General features: G+C 39.2%; 1 protein-coding gene across 3 annotated transcripts in view; it reads right to left on the bottom strand.

Moving 5' to 3' along the window:
- Positions 1-126: 126 nt before the first annotated feature.
- Positions 127-17,638, bottom strand: part of LOC110975305 (allene oxide synthase-lipoxygenase protein-like) — a 46,901-nt gene continuing 29,389 nt past the window's right edge. The window contains exons 1-13 of one of the 3 annotated variants that reach the window (XM_087148235.1): positions 15,383-15,912; positions 7,876-8,073; positions 7,610-7,654; positions 7,232-7,357; positions 6,745-6,842; positions 6,235-6,367; positions 5,842-5,937; positions 5,162-5,376; positions 4,623-4,882; positions 4,385-4,476; positions 3,879-4,055; positions 3,428-3,591; positions 127-3,043 (exon numbers count right to left, since the gene is read on the bottom strand). In XM_087148235.1, the coding sequence (XP_087004361.1) occupies positions 2,929-3,043; positions 3,428-3,591; positions 3,879-4,055; positions 4,385-4,476; positions 4,623-4,882; positions 5,162-5,376; positions 5,842-5,937; positions 6,235-6,367; positions 6,745-6,842; positions 7,232-7,357; positions 7,610-7,654; positions 7,876-8,073; positions 15,383-15,682 (2,019 nt within the window). In that variant the 5' untranslated portion in view covers positions 15,683-15,912 and the 3' untranslated portion in view covers positions 127-2,928. Of the gene's footprint in view, positions 3,044-3,427; positions 3,592-3,878; positions 4,056-4,384; positions 4,477-4,622; positions 4,883-5,161; positions 5,377-5,841; positions 5,938-6,234; positions 6,368-6,744; positions 6,843-7,231; positions 7,358-7,609; positions 7,655-7,875; positions 8,074-11,385; positions 12,023-15,382; positions 15,913-17,638 lie in introns of those variants that run through there. The other 2 variants (XM_022227690.2, XM_022227699.2) reach the window with 2 other exon arrangements.

Raw genomic sequence — 17,638 nt, 5'->3', positions numbered from 1 at the left:
TTAGAGGTTTTAAACGGGCCAAGGCCATCTGCTTGTATTATCGTGCTTTGAGCGACGCGCGTACTTGTGCGCAACGAAGGCGAGACACAGTTCCAGTAAAGCTTAAAGAATCATTGAAAAGCCACGTATGGCTGATGCATTTCTCTAATTTATTTGATTTCAAATACTTGCGAAGAAAACATGTTCATCCTACACAAATTTCAAACAAAACCGAATAATAGAAAAAGCAAAGTGACTAAAATTCAATACATTAAGCTGAATGAAATTAATTTAAGGGAAAAACGAAACAAACATCAGTTAGATTTATTTTCAGAGAGGTAGAAAGTGCCTTGCCAATAATCTATTAGTCTTGGCTAATGAAATGATAGTTCTTTTTAATTTTAAAGACTCAAGTGGGACAAAGAAACAAACAAAGCTAGTGATTACACTTGAAATTCATGGGGTATCTATGTCGTCTCGATTTCTGTCGACTTAAGATTCACCTCAACATTTATTTCCATATTGCAAAGTATATATCTTGCAATCGGACACATATGAGAAAAAAGAGGCAATATGGAGGCACGTTCAGAAGACAAAGTCTTATAAAGACAAAACACTAATGACAAACAAAACTACCGATGAATCATTCAGAAGAGCGGAAGGATAAAGATAGAAAAAAAACATGAACAGACTGAAATGTACTGAAAACTGAAAACCGTTGTCCTTGCTGTCGACAACGTTGTCTCCTTCCAGTCTGTGAACATTACACTCTTTGCAGTCAATATAGCGCTTTATAAGGAATCTACTTCCTACCACATTTGAACCCCACTAGACATGCAACATGTTCTCAGAAAAAAATCTGTATTTTTTATGCAGTTGAAAACAATACACGGATGACGCATATGCGCCACTCCATACAATCGTTCATAACATGTGCACTCCGACGAATTTTGGTTTCTTCGAGGCATTCCACTCAACTAAAATGCTAATCTAATTGTTACTCCATTAATTATCCCCGCACCAAAGTTTCCTCTAAATAATACAAATATTCTAATTGTAATGCTACAAATCAATAACATTCTTCAGCAAATTTTTAAATGAAACTTGTAACTCAGAACTCGATTACCAATTCTGGTTTCTTCAAGGCATTCCAAGCAACTAAAATGCTAATCTAATTTGTTATTCCATTTATTATTCCCGTCACCAATATTTCCTCTAAATAATACAAATATTCTAATTGTAATGCTGCAAATGTATAATATCCTTCAGTGAATGTTTAAATGAAACTTGTACCTCAGAACTCGATTAAGAATTCTGGTTTCTTCAAAGCATTCCAATTCAACTTCAATTCATTCAACTAAAATGCTAATCTGATTTGCAAGCAAAATGTGTAATACATAAGTTGTGCATGTTTCTGCTAAAAACTAGAGGTTGCAAGGTTTGGTTTGAAATCTGATTGTATTTGGCAAAATCCTGTCTCCTCGGAAAAGTCGTCAGAATAGGGGATTCTGGCAAAATCCTGTCTCCTCGGAAAAGTCGTCAGAATAGGGGATTCTCATATGAAGTATTGAGAGCCCTTGGTTTTTGAAATCTATCAATTCTGAATCAGCTATTCAACAGAATACTCGTAAATATTACAAATTTGATATTTTGAACCAAGACTTCCGACTCAAATCCCTCTTCTACACAGATGTTTCAAGAAAAGGGATAATGAAATCACAAATAGAAGGTTAACAACGTTGTAATGTTTGCTTGAGACACTGGAAAATAGCAAAATAAACATAATGGAAATTTTGGTAGATGAGAATAGTCACTAATTAATCTTTGTCATTCCATTAATTATCCCCGTCACCAATATTTCCTCTAACTGATACAAATATTCTAATTGTAATGCTAAAAATTCATAACATTCGTTAGCAAACTTTTAAATGAAACTTCTTACTCCAAAACTTACCAATTTCCTGAAACACCACAGGTATTTTAAGAAAAAATGACAGTATGGTCACAACGTTAAGGAAACCAGTAAATAGAAATATTTTCATAAATTTTACTAAAAACCCTTGAAATTGCATATTTGGGTTTCAATTAACCTGATTTTAAATTTTTGTTTTGCAATTTTAACCCATATTTTGATGCTTTTTTGGTTTTATGCTAGTTCACTTTTGCATATTCATGAGCAGAACTATGATGTCTCTCAAGGCACTGAATCTCAATGTTGCACTGATTTGTGCACAGAACATTTCTAGATTTTTTAGAGTTTATTTTCTTTCTCAATTTATTGCTGTGTAAGTATTTGGCAATAATCCAGCAAAAATCCTTTTCACAGAAATGTTCCCAGATAGCAAATTTGAGATTCACAATTTGAACATGAAAACATGCAACCTGAACCATGTCTTGCTGGATTTACATCAAAGCAAAAGCGCCCTCACTTGTCCAGAAATGCTTGGTCAATTTTTAATGTTTGAAAAGTGCACCATTCAGTTCACGTAACTCAAAAAAGATGTCAAACAGCCTTCATACATGGAAGAAGAGCACAGAGATACACAAAAAGTGATTCTAGGAAATATTCATTTCCTGGTTCCTGTAACAATAAATATATCAAAGCTAGTTGAAGACACTACAAAAATCAGAATGAACATAATGAACTTTGCGGTGGATTAAAAGTTTAAAATCAACCAATTTACAAATTATCATTATGATTTCTCAATGAGTAAATCCACAACTTGAAAAGTTTAAAATCAACCAATTTACAAATTATCATTATGATTTCTCAATGAGTAAATCCACAACCTGAAAAAGTTTAAAATCAACCAATTTAAAAGTTATCATTATGATTTCTCAATGAGTAAATCCACAACCAACCAAAGTTCATGAATGTGTTTCCCAAACTTACCACTTGTTTATTTTTCCGTCATGAAACCTACTGGCTAGATATCTCAGCTTCTTCTTTTAGATACTGATGGCATTAGGAACCTCCTTGGGATGCAGGTAGGGATAAGGACTAGCTCGTTGCTGGTTCCTCTTATTGATGATTTCACCGATGCGGAGTAAGTCTTCCTTGAAACTGCAGTCAAACCATGGAATTACCAAATGCTGCGTGATTTTGCCTAAGATGCTCCAAACTTGAAATAACAGATATACTCACCAGTAACCTATAATTAAAACCCACAGCTCTACAGACTTAAAACCATGATTATTTCCTTGAATGCATTGAGTCGTTTTATTCGAATAGATCATTTTCGTTTTTCTTAATGTGAAACATTCCTGATGCAGCTTATGAAAGGATCTGCAGCTGAGTTTTCTAAAACGTGTCTTTGTAACTGTCATAACGCTTCTCATTGTCTCCTCTGTACAGGCTACTTCAGGCTTATGAGCTACAGTGCCAAGGGCGCTTTTGAGGAATCCTTGGTGTCATTGCAAGAAATAATGATGATAAAATGACACTCACGCCTTCACTGCTTTGGTGCCAATCGGATCATACAGGTACTGAATTTCGAAGTCACCCAGAGAGTTAGTCCCTCTGTCACTCAATATCTTGGTTACTACCATGACACTCAACGTCATCTCTTTGTGCGGGAGACAATTCAGCACGTCTTGCTCTGTCCGTGGATTCTAAAATGCAGGTGTGTAAAACACATATTGTTCATGATTTCATGCATGAGTCGGTTTGCTGTTTTTGGCACTGTCTGAATCAGTTTAAGAACACTTATAACATGAGAGTGTGCATGTATTTCATAAATGGATTTAGAATAATATGTCGAAAGAACTTTTAATAGGAGAATGGCTTCTTGATCACATCCTAAAGTATTTCACTTAGCATCTTATCTATATCAGTTGAAAAATTGTTAAAGACAAAAAATGTTTCAAAACTGCAGTCTTTCTTCTTAGCAAGCTGTTACCTTGTCCTTGGGTGGTTGTTCATGCCGCATAAACGCAGGATAATTGGGAGGAAATGCGTACTCATCGTATTGGGCAAAATTAGCGGCGGCATGTCCCACGCTGCTTGTGAAGATGAGAGCAGTTACAGCATCAGTTAAATCAACCGTCTTGAGAAATTTCCCATTGCCATGAACGCCCTGTGACAAAAATCAAAAAGAAAATTGCAGTACTGGATAATGAGGATGGGCCAAAAACCGAAGTATCATTCTCTCCTACCATTTTTGTTGAATCAGTTTGGATTCTCGTGCTGTTGATAGTTGAAGTCAGTGACACTATCTCCTATTTGGCAATACGATGACACAAAATTAAGCTCAAACATTATACTTAATTCGCTAATGATGCGCTGTAGATTATGTGAATTCACTTATTGATTTCCCCCCACGTGTCGTCTTGCAGAATTGTCAGGTAATTAAAAACACAGGATATTCTTAGACGTTATGACTTGAGCAACAGGTTGCTGTCGTACCTTGATTCCACATCCTCCGTCGCCATGACTCTTTGTCAGCAGCTCGGCAAACCCTTGTAACTCGTGGTCCGCGGCCAACTTGTCTGGCGAATCTGAAAGTTGAGGCAAAGCATGTGAATAATTACTAGAAAAATTATTCATCTCCTTGTAAGACCTTCTGGCGCTTTCTTGGTGGATTTCTTTTACCATACAAACATAATGATGTCACTATTTGTTTTACGATTGACAGAATTCCTACCATAATGCCCCTCCACAACTTCCGATACATATTTCCTAATAGCCTCATAAAGCAAGACGGCGTCGTCTCGATAGTGGTACTTAGGAAGTGCTTCAGGGTCGTCAACTCCACGGTTCTTGAGGTCAGCAGGGAGGCTGCCCTCAACGTTCAGACGCCATTCGGAGTTAGTTCTTGCGTTGATGGCAAACAAACCCTCACGGCCGATAGACATGCACTCATCAACCCAGCCATCTTTGGAGACCAGCTTAGAGAGTGCACGGCTACAAGTCAGAAAACAAATAGTTTAAACGGTAACCGGGTGTTTCTTGCGCAGAAACTGAATGAATGAATGGTGGAAGATGACGATTACTTCAGGAAACAAATACATTGTCTGGCGTCGGAATTTTGCGCTGAGATGAAATTATGAATCATATCCATTTCTACATAGCAAGGGCTCAGTCCATTAATTTAAACATTTTCAGCACAGATATTTGACTCCAAGCATCTGAAGCTCCGTGGGGTTGCTGGCATTTCAGCGGAACTCGTTTTACGTTACGCACCTATTGATGGCGAGCAGATAAAGAAAATGTGGCGCCAACAGCCTGAATATCGGATGAGAGGGCGAGAGAGTACGATTTGTTGCCACGGCAACCGCCTCCATAACCAAATGAGTGAATCCAAGATGGGTTGCTGATTGATGAAAGGATGCGTCTGCGTTGTTGAACCACATCTTGGCAAGAATCCAAGTGTACTCTGGATCCGTGGGCAGGAAAACCTGAACAGACAAAGCAAAATGGAGCCTGTGTCTTGTGTCTGTTATTCATGGTGTAAGTTAACTCAGAAACTGCACCTTTGGACTTTTCATCTAACTGTCTCTTCATCTTTATAGAATTTTAGTATCAATCTCTGTAGTTAACCTAGAAAGGGTTAAGCTAGAAAATTGACAAGCACATGATACGGAAATGTAACAAATCAAACTCATACCTTGAAAAAGAAAAATTACCAAAACTTGAATCTCTAATACATTCTCAATGCTGAAAATAAGCGCTATACTCAGGAATGGCCAACAACAAAAGCTTGAAGGACTTCAATGCACACTTGAGGGAGGCCGACTACTGAGTTCATGAGTAATCTGATGAATTTCGGATAATACCTGTTCACTTCAACTGACATTCGACTTAGAATAATGGTAACTTTACACCCCTACTTTGCCTCTGAGTGACACAAAGCTTACGCCTACCGGGTTATCGTCAGCAGGGTCCTGGTAGAGTTGGATGGCAACAGGCATCAGGTTTAACTCTTTGTTGACAAAGAAAAGAGCGATGGGAGCACAGATCTAATGTGGATATAAAAAAAAATCAAGAATTCTTTCCAAACACTAACTGTATGGAACAAAGACCATTTGCAGCTAAATCCACAAATATCCAATTATCCTTCCAATATCAAGTCTAGTCTGCATTCGATGTACTTTGTATATGACACGTTGTGCGATTGAGTGAAGTTTGAAAACAGTTCACAGGCAGTTCTTTGTCAAGTGAACTTATCATGGCCAAGCGTGCGTGTTTTACCATAGGAAAGTGCCCATGTTAACAAAAAAGGTAACACCATCAGAGTATAGGCCTGGGACTATTACCTTTCTGCCGTAGCTGCATGGTAGATCTTTGAGAATCTTGTAGTTCAGGATATAAAGTCTCTTGGAGTCAATCGCCTCTTGAATGGTTAAATTTTCCATCAAGGGCTTCAGCATGGCATCATCAACTGCAAGACTGATAGTTTTCATTATCTGAAGTTAGGAACAACTGGTAACACGTATTGGGGCAATAGTCAGTAGCGAGTTTCTAATTTTGATTACTGTGTTACAGTGATTAGATAATTACGAAGAGGCAAAACAGATTCTTGGAATATTCGCATCGAAAGAATCGAATCTTTACATGTTTTTCGAAGCCGATGTTATATAATCGGTATTTTGAAGTGCTCTTTGAAATGTCGGTCATGCAAACTCAAGAATTGAAATAGTGTAATCTATCGTACAAGATTTTCACCTATTGTAGAATTCGCCGCCATAAAGACGGAGCTTCAATCTTTAAATTTTTGAAACTTTTAGAATAGGAAGGTACGTATCCTTACACAAAACTAAACTTACTTGTGAGGTATCTCAGTACATCGCCTGATTTGGTTGGGATTACAACCGACCAACTTCTGAGATCCAAACTCAATATCAGATCTCCAATTGTGTGTTCCCTGCCAATGAACATTGATCATTAACCAAAATAGCACCCCTGAGAAGCCTCCTGCTGTTGGAGGATTCCATGCTGTCTGGTTGTTTTATAAAAATAATAAATGAAAGCTGGAATGTTATAAAGCCGTAAAAGCTTGGACTTTCACCTTGGGTTAGTTCCTCTTGGATTTTAAGCTCGAGCAACATTACGAAATCATAATGTAACAAGGGCGTTAAACTTAAAATGTCTACTCAAAACTGTTTTAGAAAGTTGCTCAGCCATTAGTTTTGCAACAGTTTTCTGTGGGACGAATGTTTATAGAAATTGCTATCAAGGATGTCTGCACGCGGACACACAGTAAAGTCGTCTTCATATGAAGGAGCAATAGGCTTGGAAGAAGTGGTGACTCACGTAAGGCAGCGGAAGGCTTTTGTTGTACACTTTTACAATGTCATCCAGGCTCTTCCAAGGCTCTGACGTCAGACCGATTATTTTGCTCTGAAGGAGAAGCTTCAATTTCATCTTAGTGATGTCCCACTGTTCGGAAGAAGAGGTTCTTTACAAAAGTGTTTTGCTAAACTTAACTTTGAAAAACTTTAATCTTAAAAAAATGCCAGACGGCTTAACAGGTTTATACGTTTAACTTTGGCAAATTTCGAAGACTTTCGAGCCATCAACCTGTCTCGGCGAACAGTTTTTAAAGTCACCAGTTTGTGACCACTTCACATAGGCCTAGACGTCGAATTTATTCAAGAGGAGAGCTGGTTTATATAAGTTAAGCTCATTTACCTTGTAATCATCAGAGAATGCCTCCTCATCCGGAAGAATCTTGACCTGAAAGAAAAACATGAAAACTTTGGAACTACAATAACGATTTATCTGGTTTTGCAGTAGCGTCGTAAAGAGTGAACAAAAATTGAAGACTGTGGCTCTATTTTTTATAAGCTGCAGGGTTTTGCAATTCGTACAACAGCTTCGACTATCACTTGTGCTTGTATCAAATATTTTGTTTAACTACGCAGCGCACTCGGTAGGTCAAAGGGCAACAACCTTACTTGCGGAAGCAAACCCTCCTGCTTAACCTCCATCTCATATTTCGTCTTCTTTTCCATCAATTCCTGATGGCGTTGTTCCTTGTTCATATCGTGTTGTGGGAGCAAGCAGTCGTACTTGACAAAAACAAGGCGCGTATTTGCCTTGATCCAGCGATGTATAGGGAAGACAGTAGTCTCGCTGTTGGCAGAATCCATCACCTGTGCACAGGGAGAATGGTGAGCACTCAATTCTGATGAAAGTATTTCTTCTCAGCATCATTACTTCTGATACTATTAGAAACAATGACAGAAGAGTGCTTCGTAATATGTGTTTCCTTTCTGCATTATCAATTCGGGGCAAAATGGCCCCTCGAAGCCTCCTCACGGGGGAGACTGTATATTGGCCTAAATTTTAGTTCACCCTTCTGATGATGACTTCCACGGGTAAACTGACCATAAAAAAACAGGCATTGTCCTTTCTTATACTGGCACGGTACGAATTTTTATTCAGGTAAACAAATACTACATCATAGTGAAACAAAATTAAATAGAACTGGCAGACAGAAATAGGTAATCATTCAATTTTGCAGCGGCCGATTCTATGATCTCTCCATCCTATGAAGTAAACTTCTATCCTTCTAAAGTTGCAGAAAATCTGTTAAAAGAGAAATCCCGAAATACTAAGACTAGTTTTCCAACCTAGGGCTGGATGAACAGACTCTCGAGTCACAGTGTTTTTCACTTTTGTTTATCCTGGCCACCCTAGATTGGATTGTCTTTCGTCCCTTTACCCAAACCGCCCGCACCCTACCCTCTCCCCCCTACCTTCCCCAAACCCCTCCCCTCCCCACCCCTTCCATACCCAATCCACACTGTCCCCTCTCTCCACATAGTGCGTTCAGCTGATTGTTAATTTATACTTTTTTATCTCTTTGCATATGTTCATGTGGCGCCTTTTGTTTTGTCTGAACAGGCCGATATGAAATGGCCGAATAAATAATAATAGCAATAGTGATAAAGTTAAATATATAATTGTCATTTGCTTCATAGAGCATTGTTCTGCATCGTTAAATTTTATGGCTGTTTTAAAATGAATTTTGTTCTGCTGGTACATATAATGTGTATTTTTGTGCCATAAATATTCATGTACAAACTGTAGCGCGTCATTGGCCAATTTTGCCACGCATCAGGGAAGTAGAACTGATGCGCGCTAAGGTGACGTCATCCCGGTGAGTATTCAGCTCGCTGCCGTGCGGTAGTATTTTGCTGGAAGCACAAAAAAATTCCCACTGGGACCCACCTGGAAGACAAGTAGTCTGTACACGTAGTTCTCACCAGCCATGCGGAACCCTGCAGCTCCGAACTTTGAATTTTTTATTTTGTCAATTTGCTCATGAATAATTTGAGGTGTAGTAAACCCATAAAGCAAGGAGTGGTCTCCGTAAAGTAAGACTATAATTATGCTCCACGTATTATGTCCATATACTATTGTAAAAGAATTACCCAATCTAACTTTGCTTTCCTTAAGCAGAGTCTTTCAATTGTTCTCTGTGAGAAGGCGTGGTTTCTGATATACAGAAAAAACATTGTTGTTCCAGTCCCTAAGTCAAATCCCCAAATATCGAACAGTTAAGACCTATTGCCTTAACTTTTCTTTTGCAAAACTGGTTGAGGATTCTGTGGTTAACTGGACAGATAATGACATTACTCCTTCATTAGACACATATCAGTTTGGTCTATTAAAGGGATCTTCAACTACTTCTTGCCTTATTAAATTGCTTGACGTGTATAGAGAAACTGACAATCCTAAAACATCTGGCGTAGTTGTCACAACTGATAAAGGCTTTTGATATAGAGTCAGCCACAAGCTGGTTGTGAACAAGTTTTTTTAAGGCTCGGCGTCAGACCCTGCATTATTCCGTGGATATGCAGTTCCCTTCTAATCGATCAAAGTGCCTCCGTTGGAATATATCTGACTGGGTTACAACCAACGCAAGTGTCCCACAGGGCACAAAAATGGCACCCATCTCATTTCTAGCCATGATTAACGACAGCAAACTTGTTAATCCAAGTGTTACTCAATACAAACATGTCGATGACATGACTCTTTTCTTGCCTTTTGATGTTGGTGATACAGCTATCATGCAAAAGTAACTACTGCCTCCAACATTGGTCTAACAACAATATGATGCTGTTAAATCCGATTAAGTGCAATTTCGTGACTATTGGCTTCCAACAGAATCCTGTTACACAAGTTTTACACATCGGAAGCTCGTCTCTTAATCCAAAGAGTTGTCTTAAACTTTTGGGCATACATGTCCGATCCAAGACAAACTCAAAGAGGGATGCTTAAGTTAACAGTGTGCATAAATCATTTTACCGTAAACTGTATTTCTAAGACAACTGAAGCGTTATAATATACCCATGTGTGTCCTTAGAACTGTTTATGTCCAGTATATTAGGCCTGTTGTAAAATATGGTTCTCCAGTGTGGATTTCTGGCTTGCCCAAGACACAACTAGAAGGTTTAGAGAAAATGCTGAGAAAAGTGTTTTGGATCATCCTCACTAATATGATCACTGCAGAAGCCATAAGTACGATACGATTTGTAATGAATTAGACATTCCACCGATATCCAAAAGACTGAAGACGTTGACCTGACTTTTGGCAGGTCACCCGTCAATTCTAATAGATTTTGTGATTGGCTTCCCTTTCTCAGAAATTACAGTATCAGAAATTCCCATCGTCTTACAAGGATTAGTGTAGAACCAGCAGGTACCAAAACAGCAGTGTTCCATCGGCCACCAGGTTACTAAAATCAATGAGCGTATTTTTTAATTTTTGAGCGTGCTCTAACCCATAACCTAGAGTGATTTTGTTTTTGATCATGAAATTAGTGTTTAAAGTTAATTTATTTTGACTTTCAGGACTCCTGTGTTTGTTTTTACTTTCTATGTGACATTTTAGTGTTCTGTTTGGTGCTCCTGGCGTCGTGTTAACAATTTTAGACTATATTTTCGAACTTTTAGACTTTTTATTACTTGCAATATTTATTACAATATATTTATTTTTTCAGCAATAAGTTATAACTAGTGTAAGTGCAATTCAACCTCCGAGTTGCCGTTCTGTATCCGATTTAATAATAATAAACCAATAATAATAACAACAATAACCCGTGAAACCTTATAAAATGTACTCGTTACCAAAATATATAGAAAGCATCTTTACAGCAGACGGTGAGGAACTCATTTGTGCCAAAAAATGTACGAGCAAAATGAGATTTTGCAACCTCCAATTGATATGGATTATAATGATTAACTGAATAACACAGTTTCGCTATCCAGCAGCGTATCCCCAACACCTGTTGCCGATTTGAAAAGAATCAGGAATTGAAAGCACTAGCATTTGAAACGCACCATGTTATCTGGGGCATTGGGAATTCTAATACATGTACAGGTGAAAAAAAAGTCTATTTGGGAAGTACGTAATTTCACCATACCCGGATATGCTAATATCACAATCCTATACCCACCTCTATTTTCTCGACGAACCAGCTATCAAAAAGCCCTCGGCTGTCTCTCCACAGCTCGATCTTATCGATCCTTCCGAAATTGGCCAGATTCTCAACCGGGAATTGATCGGTATTCCCTCTCTCAAAGTCATCCCGCCACAAGTTGTCTAAAGCGATATCCCTTGACCTGATTTGGGCGTCGTTGATCAAGGCTATTTTGACATTGGCATCTGTGCCTGCTCCTTTAACGTCGCCCGTTTTGATAACGATAAGGTAATTTTCACTTGTACTTTCCATAATGTTGAACCGTCAAGCCACGTGCAGACATATACACTCACGAATGTAACCTATTGGGTTTACGACTTGCACCCGCACGGCACCTTAAGTTCAGTCAGTAATGCGTTGAATAAACGAGACGATCAATTTATCCAGACGGAGCAGGACTTACTGACCCCTTGTCTCAAGCAAATTGCAAGGGAAAACGCCAGGCGCTTGTACAGTACAGATTTCAAAACAAAAAACCAACAAACAAAACAGAAGCTCTTCAACAGGTAGTAGCTAGCACAAACATACACGGCTTCACAAGCATGAATTTATGCTGTAAATCAACGTTCACAGTCATTGACATAGAAGAGCTACCAACCATGAACTGCAGACATTCAGTTGTTAAATGCGTTAGTACATTGCACAAACAAGTTTTTTCCCTAGCGACTCTAGACTTGGCGACTAGTCAGTGATTAGTTTTTTAATTCTCCGTATTATTACTAGAATTACTAGATAACTAGAAATTAGTAGAATTACTAGATAACTAGAAAAATGTGCCGCCGAATATTGGTTGAATAAGATTTTTTCTCTCTTAAGAATTCGCTATCCCCGAGAGAAACAACACATCATGGAGACTGGCTTTGTATATAGTACATGTACCAAACAACACATGCCAAAACGAACGCTGATTGCAAGTACAGTAAGATATCACACGTCAAATTAATACAAAATTTTTGGATGTGTAAAATAATCCAATTCTAGGGCAAGGTAGGGGTAATTGCCACCAGGGGAAAAGGTTTCCAGTTTTGTGCTCAACATAGGGGAATCGTTGGCAAATTTTACGCGAGCACTGTAATTTGTTCAGATTTCAGAGTGGATAAGTTAGATTCTCAGACAACACACGAGTGAGTAACGACTTGTCACCAAGTCTAAAGTGACCCAGACGATGAACTCTTGGTTTGTGATGGAAGTCTCAGTTTCTCAAAAAAGTCACGCCTGGTTAACTTTTATGTGCCGTGAGTAGACAATGGGTCGTATGAAAACTAGCAAATGCTGTGAAGTTCAAGCAAACAGCAAAAACATTTACTGAGAAGTAAAACCATTAAGAATAAGAAAAGGCTATTCAGCAAATGCTATTCAGCATCTACTGGTCTAAATATTAGCAAATGATTTATGATTGTGGCTGACTGCACAGCCGAATGGTTTTGCATAACAGGGCTTCCGTTGTCTGCACGCACAAACGCACGCACAGCGCAACACGGTGCTGTATCTTGAGACCTCAGCATGGCAGATAAGCAAGATGGCAGTAATTTTGATCGCATAAACCTCGATGAAGAAAATTGCTCTACCACTCGTAAATCGGTACAACTGCCTGCATACAACCTTTCCTTTCTAATACGACATTCATGAACGCTGCCATTTTGAACATTAGTAAATGCTCCTCGTTTTCAAGCTTGCCCTGACCAGTCTTCATTTCTCTCTTCATTTCTTTCACTTCCCTTTCGCTGGCCTTTCCTAGTTTTCCATTCTTTCCCCCTGGGGGGTATTACAATAAGTCCCCCACGCTCCTCCCTATCCAATGCCTATAGGGAACTTCTTGTTCTCATACAAGGCAGATAGGTAAAGAAATCAAAACGTTTGAGTTTCCACTGGTTTCCATGGCCCTTTTCCCATTTATGTATCGTCTCGACGCATTTGAATAGGTGTTCAAAAGCCAGCCCGTATACTTCTTCCAAAGGATAAATTATTTTCAAGTGTACCCGTAGCACATAGCTTGAAACTGGAAAGAAAAAGACCCGTGACAGTTGAGATCGGTGTAGTTACAGAATCATATCAACGCAGAGAAACCAGTAGCAAGTGCTCTAAATGTGTGGCCACGCCTTTCGCCATGAATACCGAAACAGTCTGATTTCCACTGTCATGAAAATCTGTTTTGTTTGCTGCTCAGCGTATTTAGGATATGACTGAAGCACAGTGTGGCTTACTAAGTCGTCCCGGGCGGAATAAACCTCAACAGTAATACATGGGTGCAGACCAATAATTCAAGTGAGAATTTCTGGCCAGCTCATTAGCATTAAAAGTGCCCCCACAGTATCTTTTGAACAAGGAGATTATTTGGCCCCCAAAATGGTGAAATTGTGTAAATTCTTGCCAGGATCAACTCCCTAGGTCTTTGAGCTTTCATATGAGAGCAGAATGGCTAAAAATTACGGTTGAAAAATGGTCCCAAGTGCCCGAGAAAGTTGAGGGTTGCCACCTGAAAAATGGCTGCAATCAGACTTCGGGAAAATCATTTTTGGGGGTTGATTTTGTTTTGTGGGAATAATTAAAAATGTAATTGGCTTAAAACCCTGGAACGCTTTTATAAATTTTCTTTACAGGGTCTCTAGACCGGCCTCGCCAGGTGAGTCCGTATCATTTCTCAGGGTTGCAGAGCCCTGAGTCCGTCCTGAAGGTAAATAAATGCTTCAGTGGTTGTCCCCTAGCCTCTACAGCTCTGAAAAACCACCATAAGTACATCACAGTACCGGGGGGGCGTAATCCCAGACTATCCGATTTGAGGGGGGGGGGCCTCGACACACGCCAGCCAAGCCACACCACCACCACAACACCCCCCAACCCCCCAACCAAAATAACACTTCAGAGACAGCCGAAAGTTCCAGGCAAGTTCCAGACAGCTGTCACTGATAAAAAACATTCCACTGTCTGCCCCAGGCACCGTTTTGTAAACAATCCATTAGATTGTACACAAGGGGCCACTTAGCACAGAGTCTTATGGGAGTTGGCTGGAGGCTGGCTGGATTTTTTCTTTTTTTTTCTGGCTAGGGGAGGCCCTGGCTGTAAAGTGACTAAACCAGGTTTTTCATCAGGTACAGGGGTAGGATATGATAAATAGTTGTTGCATTTGGACGAAAAAAAACACAATTTAATTAGCTAAAACGGACTCGCCAAAAGAGGCCGCTCATTCTACCGATTTTAAACCACCAAAAATTGAAAAGAAATTGAAAGATTAGTTACCAGACAAGAATTTCATTTGTGTTTCAGAAATCTCAGGGATGTTGGCGTGCATGTTATTGGGCCCTGAACAGTCCTGATTTTACACTGTTTTCAATGGGGATTGAATTAGTGGACTGTACCCACATACGCTTCCATAGCTTTTCCCTGTCCTATAAACTGTGTGACAAGTATCACAGTGGCACGTCTAAGTGGCTGAACTGCCAACCCCATTATCATGCTGCATGGGGTACGTCACGTCCCTGCCCAACAGTACTGGCACAGAATTCATTTCCTAGCGCCCTCTATCGCGAAGCATGCGAAAGACGTGTTTAAAGGCGATTATTGAGGACTGGTAATCTGCATGTTGAAAGTGAGTTGCATTTTCATTTTTATGTGTTTGTGTTACGGTGACTATACACACTTCAAGTGGTGTTACGCAAACTCCATCGAGATCCATTAATCATAATCCTGCGAACCTTTTTGCAACTCTCAACTTGATTTAAAAGGGGAAAGTTAACAGTGCCGCAGCCGAAGATGTGATGATTTTGATTTTAAAAAAGATAATAATTACTTCAAAGTAATTTGGAATTTTTTGTCATATAATATTGGCCAACTTTTATGAAATATTTCATTCACTGGTGTCTTCTGATACAGGAATAAAGTATTTTTCAGTCTTGTGATTGTAACAATGTGTTGAGATGTTTGTCACTCACCACTGAGTTGTTTGTCACTCACCACTGAGTTGTTTGTCACTCACCACTATTTTTTCAACGAACCAATTATCTTTCAATCCTGTCGAGTCTCTCCATAACTCTATTTTGTCTATCCGTCCAAAGTTGGGCATATTCCTAACTGGGTAGCTGTCGACGTGGCCCCTTTCCATGTCATTCTTCCATCGGCAGCTTAAAGGGATGTCTCTGGACCTGCACTGAGAGTTGTTGCTCAAAGCGATAAAGACATTGGCGTCCGTGCCTGCCCCTTTAACGTCGCCAGTCTTAACAACGATTTGGTAATCGGGTGGAGAGCTACTGGTGCTTCCTGCGCATGCGTTCCCCATGATGCGGTTGAAGACCTTGATCTGATAGTTCAACTAGATGTTGGGTTGTGAATCCGACTGGTGATACCAATCCGTTGATAACTCGGACACCGTGGCCGAAACAAGACAGGATCTTTGTAATCTTTGACAAACCAAATTCCAACGAAAGACCAAAATCAAGAACTCTCTGCGCTTCCATGAAGTGTGTAATGTACTGTATATGCATTGGTCTCTACCGGGATAACTCAATGCTTTGAGGCCAATTTGTAATATAACACATCAACTATTGAGACTTAAAAACGTTGTCCCGTGGATGAAGCACCTTTATGCACTTGACCTAGACAGTGCAGGGTGCTGCTACAACATTTAATATTCAATTGTTGCCTACTCAACTGTCAAGGATTGGCGAGTTTTCTGTAGCCTTGTTTACCGTTGTTTCCATAGCACCATTGTTGACATCTAATAGGTTTTCGTTCATGGCTCTTTTGTCAGTAATACACGATGCAAGGTTACCCGACTGCGTGATGTGTTTATAATGCCAAAATGTTTAGACATGCACTATAGCTAAAGACTACACTCGACATTGTCCGAGCCGTGGTACTGAATCATCGTCATGCTCTGTTTCGTTATAATTTTAAAACCTGCGTTCGCAGATGTTATACAGAAATTGAAACTACGGACGGAGGTACTACCACGGCCAACCGGCTAAGGTCGACCCTGAAAACTAACGTGAACTTCAGACGTGCAACCCTTCCCCTTACTTATTATTTTCAGCTGGAAAAAAACTTAAACTGGGTGGGATCAAGAGTTGAAAAACATTCGGGAGCATTTCATGACAGGGTACTTCGGTATGAAATGCAGTTATAAGAGGGTCAGTCAGCAACAAAAAAGAATACAAAATTGTTTGGTAGACATTTTTGGGTGCAGTCTATGATTTTGCTTTGAAGTTTATAAAACAAAGCAAGGAGATAATGAGCCAAACATACACTTGAATAAACCTGATTATGTTCCGATGCCTAATGAATCAAAACCGTTATTATTATGTTCTCAAGTTATCAAGAACTTTCGAAAGAGAGAGAGCTCACAATTCTGTCCTGTTATATAAAACAAGTATTTCATGTAGCGAACAAATAAATTTCACCTCTGGAGTTATAATTTGTTAAAATTTGCATTGGCAAACTGGAAGATGAGATCTCAGAGCAGACACAGTAAAAACGGGATAATGTAATCAGTGCATAGAAATTAGTTGACATTTGTATGCAAAGGGCCTGTGTTGGCGGATTAAGCCCTGAGGTCTTCAGGTTTCGTAGTCAGCAGTGACCTGCTTGCGATGTTTGTCCTCTGTTATGTACTTTTCCTCGGGTCGAACGTACTATGTTCAGAGTTGCATTTGATATCAGAAAGCGATGTCAGAATGTGACAAAATAGCTGACTATAAATAGAATTGCCAATAATGTTTTCGTCAACTTTGGTGTGGGAAGGTAGATAAGAATCGCATGTTAATGTACAATGACGTGCGACTATCAGTCATAAACAGCCCGACAATAAGGAGAAATAAATAAAAAATGAAATCATCATCGTATCTGCACAAAAACTTGTATTAAACTCTCGATGGATATTGATCATCTTACTGGCTGTTCTTCATTTTTTATGAGATTCAAGAAAGCTATGACCTGGTACCAATTGAGTTTGTAACTACAAATCCTGTTTTTTGGTTTGCCACGTTTCAAACTGAGGTATATTAAAAGGCCGACTTTTCATTACGTTCCAAACTTGTCGATTTTTTTCAGACAGGAATTTGAATGTAATAGTTGGCTGTGCAAATTCAGACATACGTTGCATAATGAACGGAATGTCAGTATCAATTAATCAATTCTTGTCACGTTAATCAGTTCCACTGCATGTCAAAGGTTTTTCCCTAGATACAAACGCAAGTATTTTTAAAGGCAATGTAGTTATTGAAATTGTCCACATAAT

This window comes from Acanthaster planci, linkage group LG17 (assembly GCF_054643075.1).
Source record: "Acanthaster planci isolate LZ-2023a linkage group LG17, COTS_SCS, whole genome shotgun sequence".
Lineage (NCBI taxonomy): Eukaryota > Metazoa > Echinodermata > Asteroidea > Valvatida > Acanthasteridae > Acanthaster > Acanthaster planci.
This window is presented reverse-complemented; position numbering and strand designations above follow the sequence as displayed.